Source organism: Pezoporus occidentalis, unplaced genomic scaffold (assembly GCF_034315485.1).
Source record: "Pezoporus occidentalis ecotype Australia unplaced genomic scaffold, CSIRO_AGI_Poc_V1 ctg140, whole genome shotgun sequence".
NCBI classification, from domain to species: Eukaryota; Metazoa; Chordata; class Aves; order Psittaciformes; family Psittacidae; genus Pezoporus; species Pezoporus occidentalis.
Genome location: NW_026913210.1, coordinates 753665 through 768341, shown reverse-complemented (window position 1 = coordinate 768341; position 14677 = coordinate 753665). Strand labels below are relative to the sequence as shown.

At 41.7% G+C, this 14677-nt stretch overlaps 2 protein-coding genes across 6 annotated transcripts in view; one reads left to right on the top strand and one right to left on the bottom strand.

The window, feature by feature from the left end:
- Nucleotides 1-8961, bottom strand: part of SLC26A1 (solute carrier family 26 member 1) — a 36106-nt gene extending 27145 nt beyond the window's left edge. Inside the window, exons 1-2 of one of the 2 annotated variants that reach the window (XM_062609750.1) lie at nt 8825-8961; nt 8369-8468 (exon numbers count right to left, since the gene is read on the bottom strand). In XM_062609750.1, the coding sequence (XP_062465734.1) occupies nt 8369-8465 (97 nt within the window). In that variant the 5' untranslated portion in view covers nt 8466-8468; nt 8825-8961. Of the gene's footprint in view, nt 1-8368; nt 8469-8824 lie in introns of those variants that run through there. The other variant, XM_062609753.1, reaches the window with a different exon arrangement.
- The window catches only part of IDUA (alpha-L-iduronidase), a 44185-nt gene extending 31740 nt beyond the window's left edge, over nt 1-12445 (top strand). For 2 of the 4 annotated variants that reach the window (XM_062609759.1, XM_062609761.1), the window contains 8 exons: nt 16-195; nt 1852-2068; nt 2709-2924; nt 3551-3672; nt 4952-5077; nt 5777-5853; nt 6618-6718; nt 8839-12445. In XM_062609759.1, the coding sequence (XP_062465743.1) occupies nt 16-195; nt 1852-2068; nt 2709-2924; nt 3551-3672; nt 4952-5077; nt 5777-5853; nt 6618-6718; nt 8839-8939 (1140 nt within the window). In that variant the 3' untranslated portion in view covers nt 8940-12445. The remainder of the gene's footprint in view (nt 1-15; nt 196-1851; nt 2069-2708; nt 2925-3550; nt 3673-4951; nt 5078-5776; nt 5854-6617; nt 6719-8838) is intronic. The other 2 variants (XR_009963044.1, XM_062609760.1) reach the window with 2 other exon arrangements.
- The last annotated feature ends 2232 nt before the right edge of the window (nt 12446-14677 follow it).

Below are 14677 nucleotides of genomic sequence, written 5' to 3'. Positions count from 1 at the left end.
GAAATATTGTTGCAGGGAGGTGGGAGTTCTCTCTACATCTTGCAACAAGAAGTGGAAGCAGTTGAACAAATTCAGAAATTGTTTCCAAATTTTGCTTCTGTTGCCATATACAATGATGAAGCAGATCCAATGGTTGGATGGTCCATTCCGCAACTGTGGCGAGCTGATGTGACCTATGCAGCTATGGTTGTAAAGGTAACTCACTTCACTGACAGTCTTGTACGATCTCCTGATGCATTAATGCAGTTGCAAAAACAAACTTATAGTCAATTTTTAAGCAGCTCCTCAGAATAACAGATTCAGTAAAAAGAGAGCTCCATGTTGATACAGCTGCTATTTCTCTGAATAGTCTGGTTTCAGCGACTTTATTTAGCTGGTGTTATTTTTTTTCATCTTCCCTTTAAAAAACAAACAAGCAACCCCCCTGACAACTAAGAACTAGCCTTCTATGTGCTGGAGAATGTCTCAGATACTTTATGTCCTTTCCAGCCCTAACTATTCTATGATTCTATGTTGTCTCCCAGTCAGATCCACCTGATAAGACTATACCCACATATCCTTTCTCCATGTAATACTACTGATACCATCTCACTGCCACTAGCTGTCACTTATGTGAGACAGTATTTCCCAGCTCCTTCATAAGTTTATCTCATCAAGAGAGTTATAATTAAGAAGTCCCTTTAACTCTCAGTTTAAGCCCATTCTCTGTTTTTTTTACAATATCTATACACATGAATAATTATTAATTACTGCTAGTAAAGACTGCTGCTGATCAGAAAAGCAAAAGGAGAAAAGAATGCTCAGTACTCCTGCCCCTGCAGGCGTTGTAGCCTGGCCCCAGAGGAAGCACAGCTTTTGGTCCTCCATAGCAGCAGTTCCCACTGAAGGCCTGTTGCTCTGTGAGCCACTACCTTATACAGCATGTGGAGTCTAAGCGCTCCTGTGCAAAGTAGTAATTCCGAAATCTGAGAGCATGTATGTCACCCAGAAACAAGATAAATCTTACTAGCTGCTCTAATGGAGACAAAGGCTCCTAGCTCCTTTAGGCTTCATACAGAAGCAGTCTTCTCCAAAGCAACAATTCAATGACTGCATTGCAGAGAGTTTGAGAGCACAAATATCAGTGTTTATAATGACATGGTGATATGAAGAGAGAAAAAAAGAGACATATCCAACAGTAAATTAATACTTGGGTGGATGGGAGCTGGAGCCCTGTGTTCCTTCAGAAGCACAATTATGAGACTTTTTCAGCCTTCAGTTGTCAGCCTTCTGAAGTTCTGTTTGGTTCCAACAGGCACAATGTGGTAAACAAAGAACTTGGCAGGTCTGACATTTGCAGGAAGGCAGCACAACAACCAGTGAAATACTGGAAGAACTAATTCCATATTAGCACCAAGTGAGTAAAATGAGTCATTGAGGAACAGAATACGGGGCAGCTCCCAAACACTTGTGTAATGGGTACAAAATAATTCCAGAATTGGAAGACCACTTAGATTTAATTCAGATGGTAAATCCTAATTACTGATTTAATATTTAAGACAGAGAAGCATCATTTGTAGTGTAGTAGTCAAGAAAATATAATTTATGCAGAGTATTAGTAATAGTTACTTCACAGACTCTTTACCTGCAAAACTATGTGGATGCTTCAAATTTTCTAGTGATTAATCACCTAAAAAATAGTTTCTCCAAGAGCTGTGATGAACATTTTAGTTCTTCAGACTTTTCCAGCAGACTGACAGCTCTTTTCAATATGCTGTAAAGATTTAAAAAAAAAGAAAGAAAAAATACAGACATTGTGTGTTTGTTGGATTTTCTTCAGGATGAAGTTCCATCTTCTCTATGACTTTGCAGGTAATCATCCAGCATCAAAATCTGCTCTTTTCCAAAGCCAACAACACCATCAACTACACGCTGCTGAGTAATGATAATGCCTTCTTGAGCTACTACCCCCATTACTTCACACAGCGGACTCTGACAGCACGCTTTCAGATGAACAATACTGCACCACCTCATGTCCAGATGGTGCGGAAACCAGTGCTGACTGTCATGGGCTTGCTGGCACTGCTAGGTAAAGTAACCACTGATGAAAATGCATATCAATAACCACTTCTACCTAGAAGCTTCCTGCTTTAAGAGAGATTATTCCAGCCATCTCACCATTTGTAAAAGCAGGATTGCTCCTACTCCCTGTTTACCGGTTGTGTTATGAAAATGAAGCTTCATTTCCTCTTGAGAAGTTAATAGCGCAGCAGATTTGCCTGACAGTCTATTATCCATTTGGTTTAATTTACTGCTTTGTTTATACCCTCTGTATGCCAACCACTCCTTTTTTGTTGACTGGTACTTCCACCTTGTGCCATCACATCAGGCTGTAATGTCTTTAAGAATTTCTCACAGCAGGAAGACATAGGTAGCATACTAAACATAGATCCTAATTCACTGTTATATGCTTAGGTACTGCTAGCTGAACTGCTAAGTGTAAGAAATGCTGTAGTATGCGCATGATCTGCTGTTGTAAATAAGCCTGACTGAATGCTATATCCAGTAAAATAAGCTAGAATATAGCTCAACCTATAGATACCCATGTTTTGACCCTTCCTGTATCAGAAGCTATATATATATAGCTTCTATATATATATATATATATATCAGAAGCTGATACAGGACTGACTATCAGTGATGCTTAAGAGTTGTCACATTTTTTAAAGGAGAAAAACAGGTTCTTGCAGAAGTGAAGAACAGTGAAGGGGAAAGCACTGAAAACAGCACAATTGGCGTCCTGGCATCTGTGCACACCCCAAATGAGATGCAACCCTCGGACAGTTGGCAAGCTACTGTACTGATGTATTCAAGTGAGGATAACAGGACTTCATCCAACATCAGCACTGTCACAGTGAATGCCATCCACTTTCCCAAACTTAGAGGTAAATAAACATCATGTAGGCAACTCACATAATTGATCTTTAGGACAGAACATCAGCTGAAACACTTCTGTTGAGTGAAACTCTCTTTGCAAGAGTGAGTTTCATTTGCTAACTTTCTCTTTCACCATTTGGGCACTCCCAGGTTTTCTGAGATGTGATGGTGTTCTTCTAGGAAAGGTTATTTCCTAATGCCTGTGTTTTGCCCCTATCTTTAACGGGAGCTACAAATGCTACCTTTTTTTGAAAGCTATTAATATCAGTGTCCTGATGGACAGTTGGCTGGATATTGCTGGGCAGCAGTTCCCTTACTGAAGGTGACTCAAAGACAGCCAACATGACCACATGATTACACAGTTGATGCAGTTGTCCAACAAATATGTGCAGCAGATGTGTAAAAAATAAAAGGGTTTCAATTCTAGTTATGGAAGTAATAGCTTGAAATCTAAACTTAGCAAATTAATCAAAGAATTTTGCAGGAGCATGAGCCTGGTGACTTTCCAGTGGAAGTCAGGCTCTGAAGTTCTGAAATCACTTTTGAGAAGGTAGTCTTAAGCAACTTCTGCTAAATTTATTCTTGTTAATCCTTAAATCCAAGTAAAGAGTTTGTTCTTTTTATGTTCCTAAAGACCTGGTGTATGTGACGTATTACCTCGATAACAACCAAACCAATCCCTACCTGAAGTGGAAAAAGTTAGGAAGCCCTGACTTTCCTTTCCCAGAACAGTTCCAGGAAATAAGAGATGCTGAGGTATGACCATGTGTTTGCTTGAAGTGTTTTATGGGTAAAATACTCATGAATTGGCTAACTGCAGCTAAAGAGAACATGAAATCAGCTCAAGTAGTCGTAATTTTGTTAGCCCACAGTCACGTGTGTCTTATATACAATGAAAATTCACTTGCAATTACACAGAGAAACGTAGCTAGTACACATTTATTTTATGCAAGAGACTAAATGTAGATGGCCGGCTTCTTCTTTGCTATTTCCTCCGTTAACTAAGGGGGCAGAATTGCTCCAGATCGAGTTCTACCGTCTCTCTGGAACTTCAGTGAGCTCTGAGACTTTTTTGTTCAACATCCCCAAATAAGTCACATGACCCTCTGTATGTTACAGAATGGACAAGTTGCTGCATTAAAGAGTTGAAATGGACCCACCTCAATAACAGAAAACAAACAGCTCTTGGTGGAAATTACCCCGTGCAAGTTCAAAAGACACTTGGCATCTCTTGGGGACTGAAAGTGGGGCCTGCATTTTCCCCTCATCCTCTGGTTCTGAATGGACCCCAGAGGGTACTGAGGAGTAAGTCCTCTCTGAGGACTCCTTTTTACTGAGAAAAACCATGCCCACATTACTTACCATATGTGAGCAGCCTGTCACTTTAGCTCCTTCTCCCAAAGTTTCCTTATGCATTCAGACCCATGGGTAAAAATAAGGAAAGCCAACTTTATCTCCTGAAGGGCCCACAGCCAGTAATTGTGTCCTGGGTTTGGTGTCCAGTACTATGTCTTCTGTTCCCAGTCACAATAACCTACTATTGCTAGGGCCTGTGCAATACTATAGGAGCCATCAGCTCTTCCCTCCAAAAGGCAGCAGCAGGGTTTTAGGTACTCCTGTCATCTGGTGAAACCTCATTCTCAGAGACCAGCTTGGTGGCTGTTGTGGCTAGCAATAGCTTCCACTGCACACTGGGAATCCTTAGTTGAGAGACAGGGATGTGGTTTATAAAGATCACTAGCCTGAAATGTATCCATGGGAGGTTACTAAAAGTGACAGATCCTGCCTAAAGGGCATTTGCGATCAACTCAGTTTGTGAGGTGGACATAGCCTCCGTTTCCTGAAGAGCTGGAAAACAGGCAAGATAGAAAAGTCTCCCAGCCAGAGGAACTTTGATGGCTATACGTCGGTTATCAACACCAACTGTGTTGGAAATTTAGTCCCAAAGTAAACACAGTCATTTCACACTGATTTAACAGTTTGCCTTTAGGTGCTGTAATGAAAGATTACTCACAACACTGCTCTGGCTTCACAGGATCCCGTGGTAACAGGCCCATTCCCATTTCCTGAAGGTGGCATCCTGACACTGAAGCAAGACTTTCCCATTCCATCAGTCTTTGTTATCCATATTTGTGCAAGACCCAGATCTATTCCTGATCAGGTATGTGTTGTATTCTTCTGTCAGACTTACCAAATTAGAAAGTGCTTCCTGCTTTAACTCACTAAGCAGAGCCAGACAAGCACCTAAGCCTATTATTTCTTAAAAGTAGTAAACAATTCTCTCCAAGGCATGATTCAGGATAAAGCACTACACAGCGATAGGAGCCATCAGCAAGATAAATGCAAATTTATCCACAGTGGGAAAATCATAATGCACTACTGTAAAGTACAGTATCTTTTTTAAAATCACATCATGTTCTACCAAGCTTGACAGCAGCTCTCCAGTTAATAATCATAGAATCATAGAAAAGTTAGGGTTGGAAAGGACCTTAAGATCCTCTAGTTCCAACCCCCCTGCCATGGGCGGGACACCTCACACTAAACCATGTCACCCAAGGCTCTTTCCAATTGATAACTAAACTTAAAATGGAATCATGGCTTATTTGGATTAGACATCTGTATCTCCTTATTCAGTCACACTCACATTCATAGTTGTGCCCAGAACCTGCGAAGGTCTTCTGCAAGGTTGGCAGGATGGAGACATAGGCTACAAAGGCATAAAGCCAGAAATTTTGAATTTGTCTCCTGGTGTCAATTGAAAGAATCAAAGCAAATGGTTAGTAATGAAGGATAAATACAGAAATACGGCTTGGCTGACTGGTTTGTAAGTTTTCTTACATGGGCATGTGTCTTTGGACAGGTGACTGGTGTCCGTTTGATCCCTCTCACAAAGGGGCAGGTCATTGTGTTTTGGGATGATGGCTGTGTAAATTCAAAGTAAGTAGCTTTTAAAATACCATGGATATAACCAAGTTTCCAGCACACTTCTCCCTAATTTGCCACCAGTCCTGTCATCAAATTTGCAAATTGATTGTTACTTGCTCCCCAAGATGCTGCAGTGTATTTGCCTGACAAAGGGAACGGTAGGATCTACATGCAGTAACTATTGAGAGCAACCCTGACTGATCTGTGGTCTGGCCATGGGAATCTGCTTGTTGCTTACCAGCATCCAGTGGCATTTTTAGGGACTTGCCTTCAGCATAGCAGACAGGAAAATCCACAGTAAAAGTTATATTAGCAGCAGGTACCTAGGTGGGATTTTGACTCTCCCTGTAAGAAATTTTATCTGGAAGAGAAAACCTCCACTTCCTTACTCCAGCAAGTTGTACAAGACTGGAAACCCTTTGTAGGTGAACTGTCAGAGGCAATCCCGTGTACATCTAGACTCCCTCAAGAAGCAATGACTTAGCCCCTTTTCAAGGCAGTCTCCCTAGACTCTTCTGACTTGACAACCCTGGTTGGGGAGTAAAAGATGCTGCACGTACCCAGTATAGCAAGTCAGTCTGGGTGTTATTCTGTGGTGTGGTGGAGCATTGGTTCTTCCTAATACTATAAATTCATGCCACCCCATATTTGGTAGGAATGAGTCAACTGAATATTTCCTATTTTTGTCCTTGTTGTGAAGTAGGACTTAGATTAGGATTTGACTGCTCACTGCATTATCAGTTGTATTTACTGAGCTGTCTGGTTTTCTTTTCCAGATGTATAAAGACATTTGAAGTGGAGTTCTCACCAGATGGGAAAGCATACAAGCGGATTAATGCCAAAGACACAATTTTCACTCTCTGGGTCTACAGTCCAGGTAAGGCAAGAATACTGATGGTATCTAACCTGTCATGTTAACAGTGCCACCTATGAGTGCGTGAAACATCATCTAGTAACTACTAAATATATGCAGTTTGCTGGTTACATACACTCCCATAACAAATAAGAGCACAACCCTTCCTTTAGGGCCACATTCTCAGTGAAAGCCTTATTCTCAAGGTCAGGCAATGATTGACAAGTAGTCATGAGGACATTATTAGTTTGCCATGAGTACTCATTGCTCATTGCCGTGAGCAAATTCCTTGCCACAGAAACCAGTTGCCCAGGTGCAGGCCTGGCAAGCTCTCTGAGAGGCAAAGCAGCACTTTTGTCTCTATTTGTAGCTGGTGATTGCTCCACATGACCAGAGCTTGGTGTTGTGCTCTTACTAGTAGACTTACCACAGTGCATGTCTCCAGTCTGGGTTCAGTCCTATAGGTATGGGCCTGAATTTGTACAATGCTTTTGCAGTAGGACAACAGGGGCAAGTTGCCTTGTTAACATTTGGTTTGTAATACTGCATCTTGAGGTGTTAGACTGCCTAAGGATGCGGCACCAACACACAAATAAGTGGGAGGTCACATCCATCTTTTATGAAGGGGTTGGTTGTCTTGCATTTATAGTGTTCTGAGCTGTTCTAGGGGAAGGTCGCAATTCTACTCTTGTTGTGAGCGTCTGTCCCTGTGACCAACCCTGTTATAGCTTGGCAATCTTAAGCTGTTGAGTTCTCCCTTGTCAGAACAGAAGAGTCCTCCTGCAGAATGGTTCCTCCTGACTATCTGAACACTTAACAAAGGAAAGGCTTTTGTCTCCTCTCATTTCCTAGAGCTTTCTTTTTAGCCTAACTACCTGCCTGTGTTTTAGAAAGGGCATTGAGTTTCATCTTTGTCAACAGGCAAAGCTTCTTTCAGAGCCTATGGTCATTTCTCCTCAAGTACAGCCTAGATGCAATAGGAATGTACTCAGATGAAAAACGCTGAAAAAAGTAGCAATGTTTTCTTTGGGTATTTTTTTTTTGTTGTTCTTCGGGTTTTTTTTAGCCAAATGTGGTCTAATCTGCAATGTCACTCTTCCAACGAGTATTACTAGTAAGCACTGAGCAGAGCTGTGTAAAACACAGACAGACCTTGCCTCAGAGTAATGCTAATAAAGAACAGTTCAGAGAGGTTTTTGCCAGAAGCATAAGCTCATCTTAGCTTGGAAAAGCTTAGCATCAGCAGTGGATGCATAGTAAGGTTCAGAGCTATTATCGTAATGTAAAGGCTACACAGTTAAGCAAAGATCATAGATCATGGCTAAGGCAAATCTCTGAAATTAGGATTTGTTACCATCTAGTGCTGCACATGTGGGGAACCTGCCGGATTTAACTGTTTATTTCAACAAACAACAACAAAAAGAAGACTGCTTGAAAAAGTCTCAGGAATCTCATCTCAGCAGCATTTATTGCTGTATACTTTATTCTCACTTATTATTTCCGGCATTTGTTTAAAAAAAAACCCAACAAAACCACACATAAAATTCAAGTGGATAGTTGAGAAAAAACATTTATATTACTTGTGAGGGTAAGGACTCTGCTAGCAAAGGCTGTGTTGTTCAAACTATATCAAGGATGAACACCAGGAGAGACACAGAACATCAACTAACGCACCTTTGGAGCAAGTGGTGCTGCTTCCTGAGTTGAGCGGAGCTGCTTCAGTCAGCCTGCATGCTTCTTGTGCTGCTGTTTGTTGATCCTCTCCCCACATAACCTGTTCCAAAGACACAATTCAGGCAGAAAAGTCAGAAAAAAGGAAGTTAGTAATTGTGGATTCAGAAGATGTCATAGCCTTCTTCCAAAACAACTGTTAGGACAGAAGCGTACTTGCAAATACTTACGAGGAAAGATGAGGTCCTTGGCGCAACAGAGAAAAAGAGACAGTACTTGGCCATAAAGAATTTGTAATAGTTTTTAGTTAGACAAGCATAGACACATTCACATAGGATGCAAAACTTATTTCATCGTTTCCCCAACCCGTTCCACAAACCTACATTGTATGGGAGTAGTGCCTGCTCCACATGCTGCAAGCACCACAGGTGTCAGCCTTTCACAGTGAACATTTCTAACCTTTCCATTTGCAGGAAGCTCAGTCTCCGGCTTTTACAGAGTACGTGCCATTGACTACTGGGGGAAGGGTGGCCTGTCTTCTCTTCCTGTGGAGTACATCGAAGCTTTCAAGTGACTCCAAAGAGGAGTGCCTGGCTTGGTGTCTAGGTGGTATATGCTCCCTGCAAACACCCACTGCCCAGAAAGATAAACTCCTCCCAGGCTGAGGAGGGAGTACCAAGAACCAGATGAAGCAAGTTAGGAATGCAAATTAGAAGCAACTACCACTATTAACTCTTCAGTGCTCAAAAGACAGTGTTATCAAGCAACCGCAACTGACAATCCAGCTGGTACAACTGTATGAGGCTGCTATATGGCTGGGATTCAGCTTGATAACTATGAATTATGGGAATAAATACTTATTATTCCCTATTTCACACTAGTAGCCACTCACTCCAGCAGGAGCAGGACCATCACTTTGCTGTGTGAGTGAGAATGGCAGCAAAAGCACAAGAAGGATCTGTCTGAGAGTGAAATGCCTGCCTCAGCTGGCAGGTTGTCTTGATGTAGCAGTTTGATGGAGAAGTGCACAGCAGCCAGGCACGTCCAGAACATGGAGTGAAGCGTCCCTGTGTCCCTGCCTGTTAGTCATACCTGCTCCAGTGGTTTATTTCAGAGTATTTGCCATGTCTTCAGATGTATGAGACTCTTCATCCTCCCACAGAGGGCTTTCCACTGAACTCTCTCTGCATTTGCAGCTGTTATTTGGATGCCAGGGCTGTTCCCTCACACCGGCAGAGGAAGGAGCAGCAGCTCATCCTCAAAGGGGAAAAAGGCACAGAAAACTCTAGCCTCCAGATTTGCCTGTCTTTTCTGCTTTCTCCTTTTGCTCAATCTGCCTGTTTGCTCTGTGGCTGCCAGCTGCTACCTCTTTGTGGTGGAGGCTTTAACCCTGAAAGCCTCTCTTTCTCTCTATTGCTGTCACCTAACATGGCCTTCTGCAGTCTTTACAGCTAATGTCTCTCCTGAGCATGCATCTCCTCTCAAACTGAGTGACCTGAGGCTTAACTTTGGGTGGTCAGGAGAAAGCTGAAATGCTAGTCAGAGCTTTTGTGTTTCCATATTACAGGAGAGCACACTCTTGAATGGAGCAGGGCTGCTACTGACAGCCTGTACGAAATGAAACAAGAAAATTGGAGCATGTGTGCTTTGCAAAGCATGTGCGCAAGCATGTGATAGCCCCACATCATGAGCTACAGAACACCTCTGGCTGTCCTTGCAGCTGCCAAACACTTTATGTAACAGCAAAGTTCCCTGAAGTCGCAAGGGTGTTTTTTTACTCTCTCCTTTCCACAACTGGCACAGTTTGAGCTGTACCTTTAAAATGCTTGTAGAGGGAAGGATGATGCCAGTGAAAACAGCCCCAGTGTTTTCCATAAGAGGAGCAACTTTGTTGCACAAACAAATCCCCTGCTGCTCTCTTTGCTGACATCAGCCACCTCACCAACATAACAAGGACTGTATATTTGGTGAAACATTCAGGTCTCACACAAAAAAAATAGCTTTGCGCAGTAGGAGACAGCAGAACTAGCTCAAATGGCCTCACACACACAGTGCAGAAAAGAAACATATACAAAAAGTCAGTATATATGAGATAAGGCTTTATATCCCCTTATTTCTGGTTACTTGTTCGTGTGCTTACCCTGAAAGTTAGCCTGGAATGATTCATTTTGTCACAGAATTCAGATGAAATATTTCCTGCCTCACTGAAGTTTGAATAAGGAGCACTTGTAACATCCTAATCTGCCAATTCATTGCCCGTAAAGGCTTGTGCACAACAGAAAAGGGCCATTGGAACCTGCTTAATGGACAACTTTCTTAACTCTGAAAAAGTTAGTGACAAGTTCTATTTGGACAGAGATTGTAAAAATTTATTTCAAAGTTGTAATAACTGCCCCTAAGTGAAGAATCAGAATATGCAGTTAAATAAAATCCAGCAGTCAAGACATGCTTGTTTTGTCAGTATGAAGTGAAACCACAAAATAAAAAATACTTTTAGAAATACTTAAGTATAGATCCTTGAGAGATTTTAGTCCATCTGAAGGAGGGGAAGATACATCTTGAGAGGACAATTTACCTTGTTAGGATGTCCTGTTTGAGTAGCCTTCTGCTTTAAAATTTTCCCACACTGACAATCAGAATACAGCAGTCTTTATCAAATCAATGGCTATGCACTGGTAACAGGCGTTTGAAATGAAAAGAAAAAAGCGTAACTGTTATGAAGGGTGTTGATTTTGCTGTGCAGGGATATAGTGGAAAATGTATAGGTGTGTAAATCACAAAAAATAGATCACTGCCCTGCTTATTTAGAAGACAAACTTAAATTATACCTCTCTGAGGTGAGGTTTGTAGTGGCATATATGACACAAATGATGCAAATCTGATAAGTCCTGGTGGAATATTTGGCTTTTGCAAAGGTGCAGAACAGACAGTGGTGATTGACTTCTCTTTCACTGTGTTGAATGAAGTCTATCCCTATGGTAAGTAATTTCCTTTGGGGCAAGTTATCATCTCTTAGAAGATTTTTACTGCGGGGAGTTCTGTTGACCCATGATTTGTGCTTCTTAGCAGAGACAACCATGAGGCTTGCGGCTGCCTTTTTAAAGTGGTTTGTAATTTTTTTGGTTTGTCAAAAAGCAGTGTAAGAGTTCTGGTTTCCCTAAAGTTTCAAGGTGAAATTTCCTACAATATTGTATTGGCTGTTCAAGCCACAAAAAGTCAGAATTTGTATTTGCATGAGCAGAACTTAGCATGTTGTAGGTGCAAATAAAAGCCAGTTTCTTAAGGTCAAGTCCAACCACTTTGAAAATGTGTCACTAGGTCCCTCATTTAGGGCTTTTGCATTAAACATCCTCCAGAGTGTGGAAGGCACTCTGTTTTTTCAGGTGGCAGTGGTAAATACACCTGGAAAGCGCAACTGACCAGAAGTGGTGCCCTGCCTGTTCAGAAACCAGTTTTGGATATTCAGCAAGAATTTTTTTCTTTGCTGCTTTGATATAAGTTCATTTCTTTCATCAGTGAGCAAGTCCGAACAATTGCAGCAGAGAATTTGGTATTTCCAGGCTTGAATTTATTTCCGACAAAGTATAGAAGTTTTAGGCTGCCCTTGTCTGTTTTATAATTTTATGTCACAGATAACTGGTATTTTATATTTGAAATGTGAGTTTTCTGTAACCATCTGTTGCTGATTCTGTCCGATGGGGCTTCCAGAACTGTGTGTTTAACTCTACCGTCTGCATTACTGGGCAGGGATCAGCCCTTCCTCACAGTTTTAGTTTTCCGAAGTGCTAGCAGGTGCTTAGTAGTTCTGTAGCATCAAAATCCAAGCAAGACTGCAGAACGCTCAGTAATATCTCTTCCTGGCCATAAATCCAAGTAGGAAAGTGTAACTGCAACTCCAAGGTGAGATTATTTGCCAGCTCTTCAAGCAAAAGCTTCCAGGTCTAAGTAACAGTTTCTCAAGTATTTGTTAAAATGAATGCTAGAGAAAAAACTTTCAAAAAGAGTGTTTTATAATGGTGTATATACTGCATTTGTTGCCATCTTTTGTGCTACTCAATAAAACCAGGTTTTAATCTTTCACATGAAGCCTGTAAAAACAGGATCTGATCAATGTGTTCTGGAAACTGCTCAAAAATCTAGTGTCAACAACTTAATCTTGGGAAGTAAACCCTGTTCTAAAGGTATAAAAACTTGACTGGTGCAAGTTTCAACATTACATAAAAGTAAAGCATGAAGGGGAGTATGACTGTAAGAAATTTCAAGGCTGAAGTAGGAACTTAAGTGCATACATAGATTGCCTCAGTTACCACAGCCCAGGGAAAACTAGTCTAACTCAACATGATATCGTAGGGTCAGATCTCAGGCCTTGCAGTGTCCTTGCCTGGAGAAGGTTCACTTGTGTGTGAAGGACAATATCCTTGCAGGGTTCCTCCTGCTGTTGCACAGTCGTAGCCGTTCTGCCAGCACTAAAGGACCTTCTGAGGACAAAACAACAGTCCTTTTCATTCGTAAAGAGCTTTTTCTTTTCTCTTCTTAGTGGAAAGTTTGTGCTTGACAGAGATAATGACTTGGGACTTATACACATGCATCAAACCAGGAATAATAGACTGGTTCTCATTAGCCAGCTCAAACAGCAGACAGAAGTGTGTCTGCTTCTAGACATACCCTAGGTGTTTTATGTTGCGCTCAATGGAATAATAAGAGATGTGTAAATAGTATCAGAATACACTTGCAACTGCCCACCCTACTCTATCTTTCACATTTCATGCAGTCAGTGGAGAGAAATGGGTATGAGCTAACTCCCATCTGTTTACTAGCTCACTAGATCATATGGTGAGGGCCTACATGTGGTCCTGATGGGGTAGTGTTCCTCCAAGAACAAGGCAGATTCCCGGGGCATGTATAACTCCATGGTGTATTCACCCAGAATCTCCACTATCCTCCTACAAACCTGGAGGCACAGGCTTGTGTGGCTGAGGGGTTTCACTGCCTAACTCATCTTGACAGACTGTAACAACCACACTAAGGGTGCACTTGGTCCTGCATATTGCTAGAACTCCCATCATACAGTTGCTATAACCATAGATGTTAAAAATTCCACTTCTGTAGGACCAGTAGAATTGGTCTGAATGTCCTGGACAGAGGCCAAGCTCCTCCAGCAAAGTGTTAATGTTGTCTAATCACTTGTGATACAAGTCCTAAGTTCACAGATCTCCACTCAGTACTTCCTCATGGGAGAGGGGGGCAAGTCATGAGCATTCAATCAATGCACTGACCTTGCACTTAGTTCAGCACAAGAGGCTGATATTTTTTCGACACTCCGTGGTCTCTGTCTATGTAATTTTTGTTTACATTGCTTCCTGCTGGTCTTCTGTTTCTGTCCTTAGGTTTGGATGGTAGCTCACTATCTTATTCCCCACCAGGGTAGCTTTCCCTAGACCAGAAGATCAAGGTACACCTTTATTTGGTGCTGGCTGAGAGACTTCCCTGCATCCCTGGGACAATGTCTCTGTCATCATAACAGAGTCTTTAGTCTTTCAATGGCTTTTTATGCTCATTCCAACAGATGCAGTTGGCAGTCATTGCATACTGTAGACAAAATTGTGCAATCATCTTGCAGAAGCTGTTTTACAGCATAGTGCTCTGAAGATGTTCCCTCAGTATCAACGTTGTGACACATACCTTTTGAACGTCTCAGGAGCAGGGGCAGTTGGCTTCCATGATTAGCTGGTAATCATGGCTTCTAAAAATTTGTATTGCTGACAAACTTCAGGGTTCAACAGTTTTATTTATAAGAAACATGCAAAGTGAATGTGATTTTACTAATCGCAGTGGGACACATGCCAAAAATGCTGACTTGGGTTACCTTTTTTTCTACATGGAGTTGTTTAGATACTATTATTTTGATTCCCTCCGTGAAATTCATGGCCACAAGACCTGTTGGTTCTGTATCTTTCCAGTTCTATACCTCTCAGTCAACTGGAGGCTGAATTATGCAGGCAGTGGGGAGTAAATCACTGCTTGAACCAGTAACTGCTCATTTAAAGCAATATCCCAGTGTCACTGAAAGGAAAATATGCTTTACTGCATTTGCGATTCAGGGGCTAGTTAGAAATTCTCTACACAGACGTTTGCGTCTTCAGAAATAACCATAAGATATTACCAGGCAGCAGGGGTCACTATCAACCTCACCTGGGTTTTTGTTCGAGAGGATTCCTTAGCTTCACTATTTAAATGGAATAGGTGCGAGAGGTATGTCACACATGCCAGGGCACCGCAGGCACCTATGAGCCTGCCTTTGTTGCTTTATGC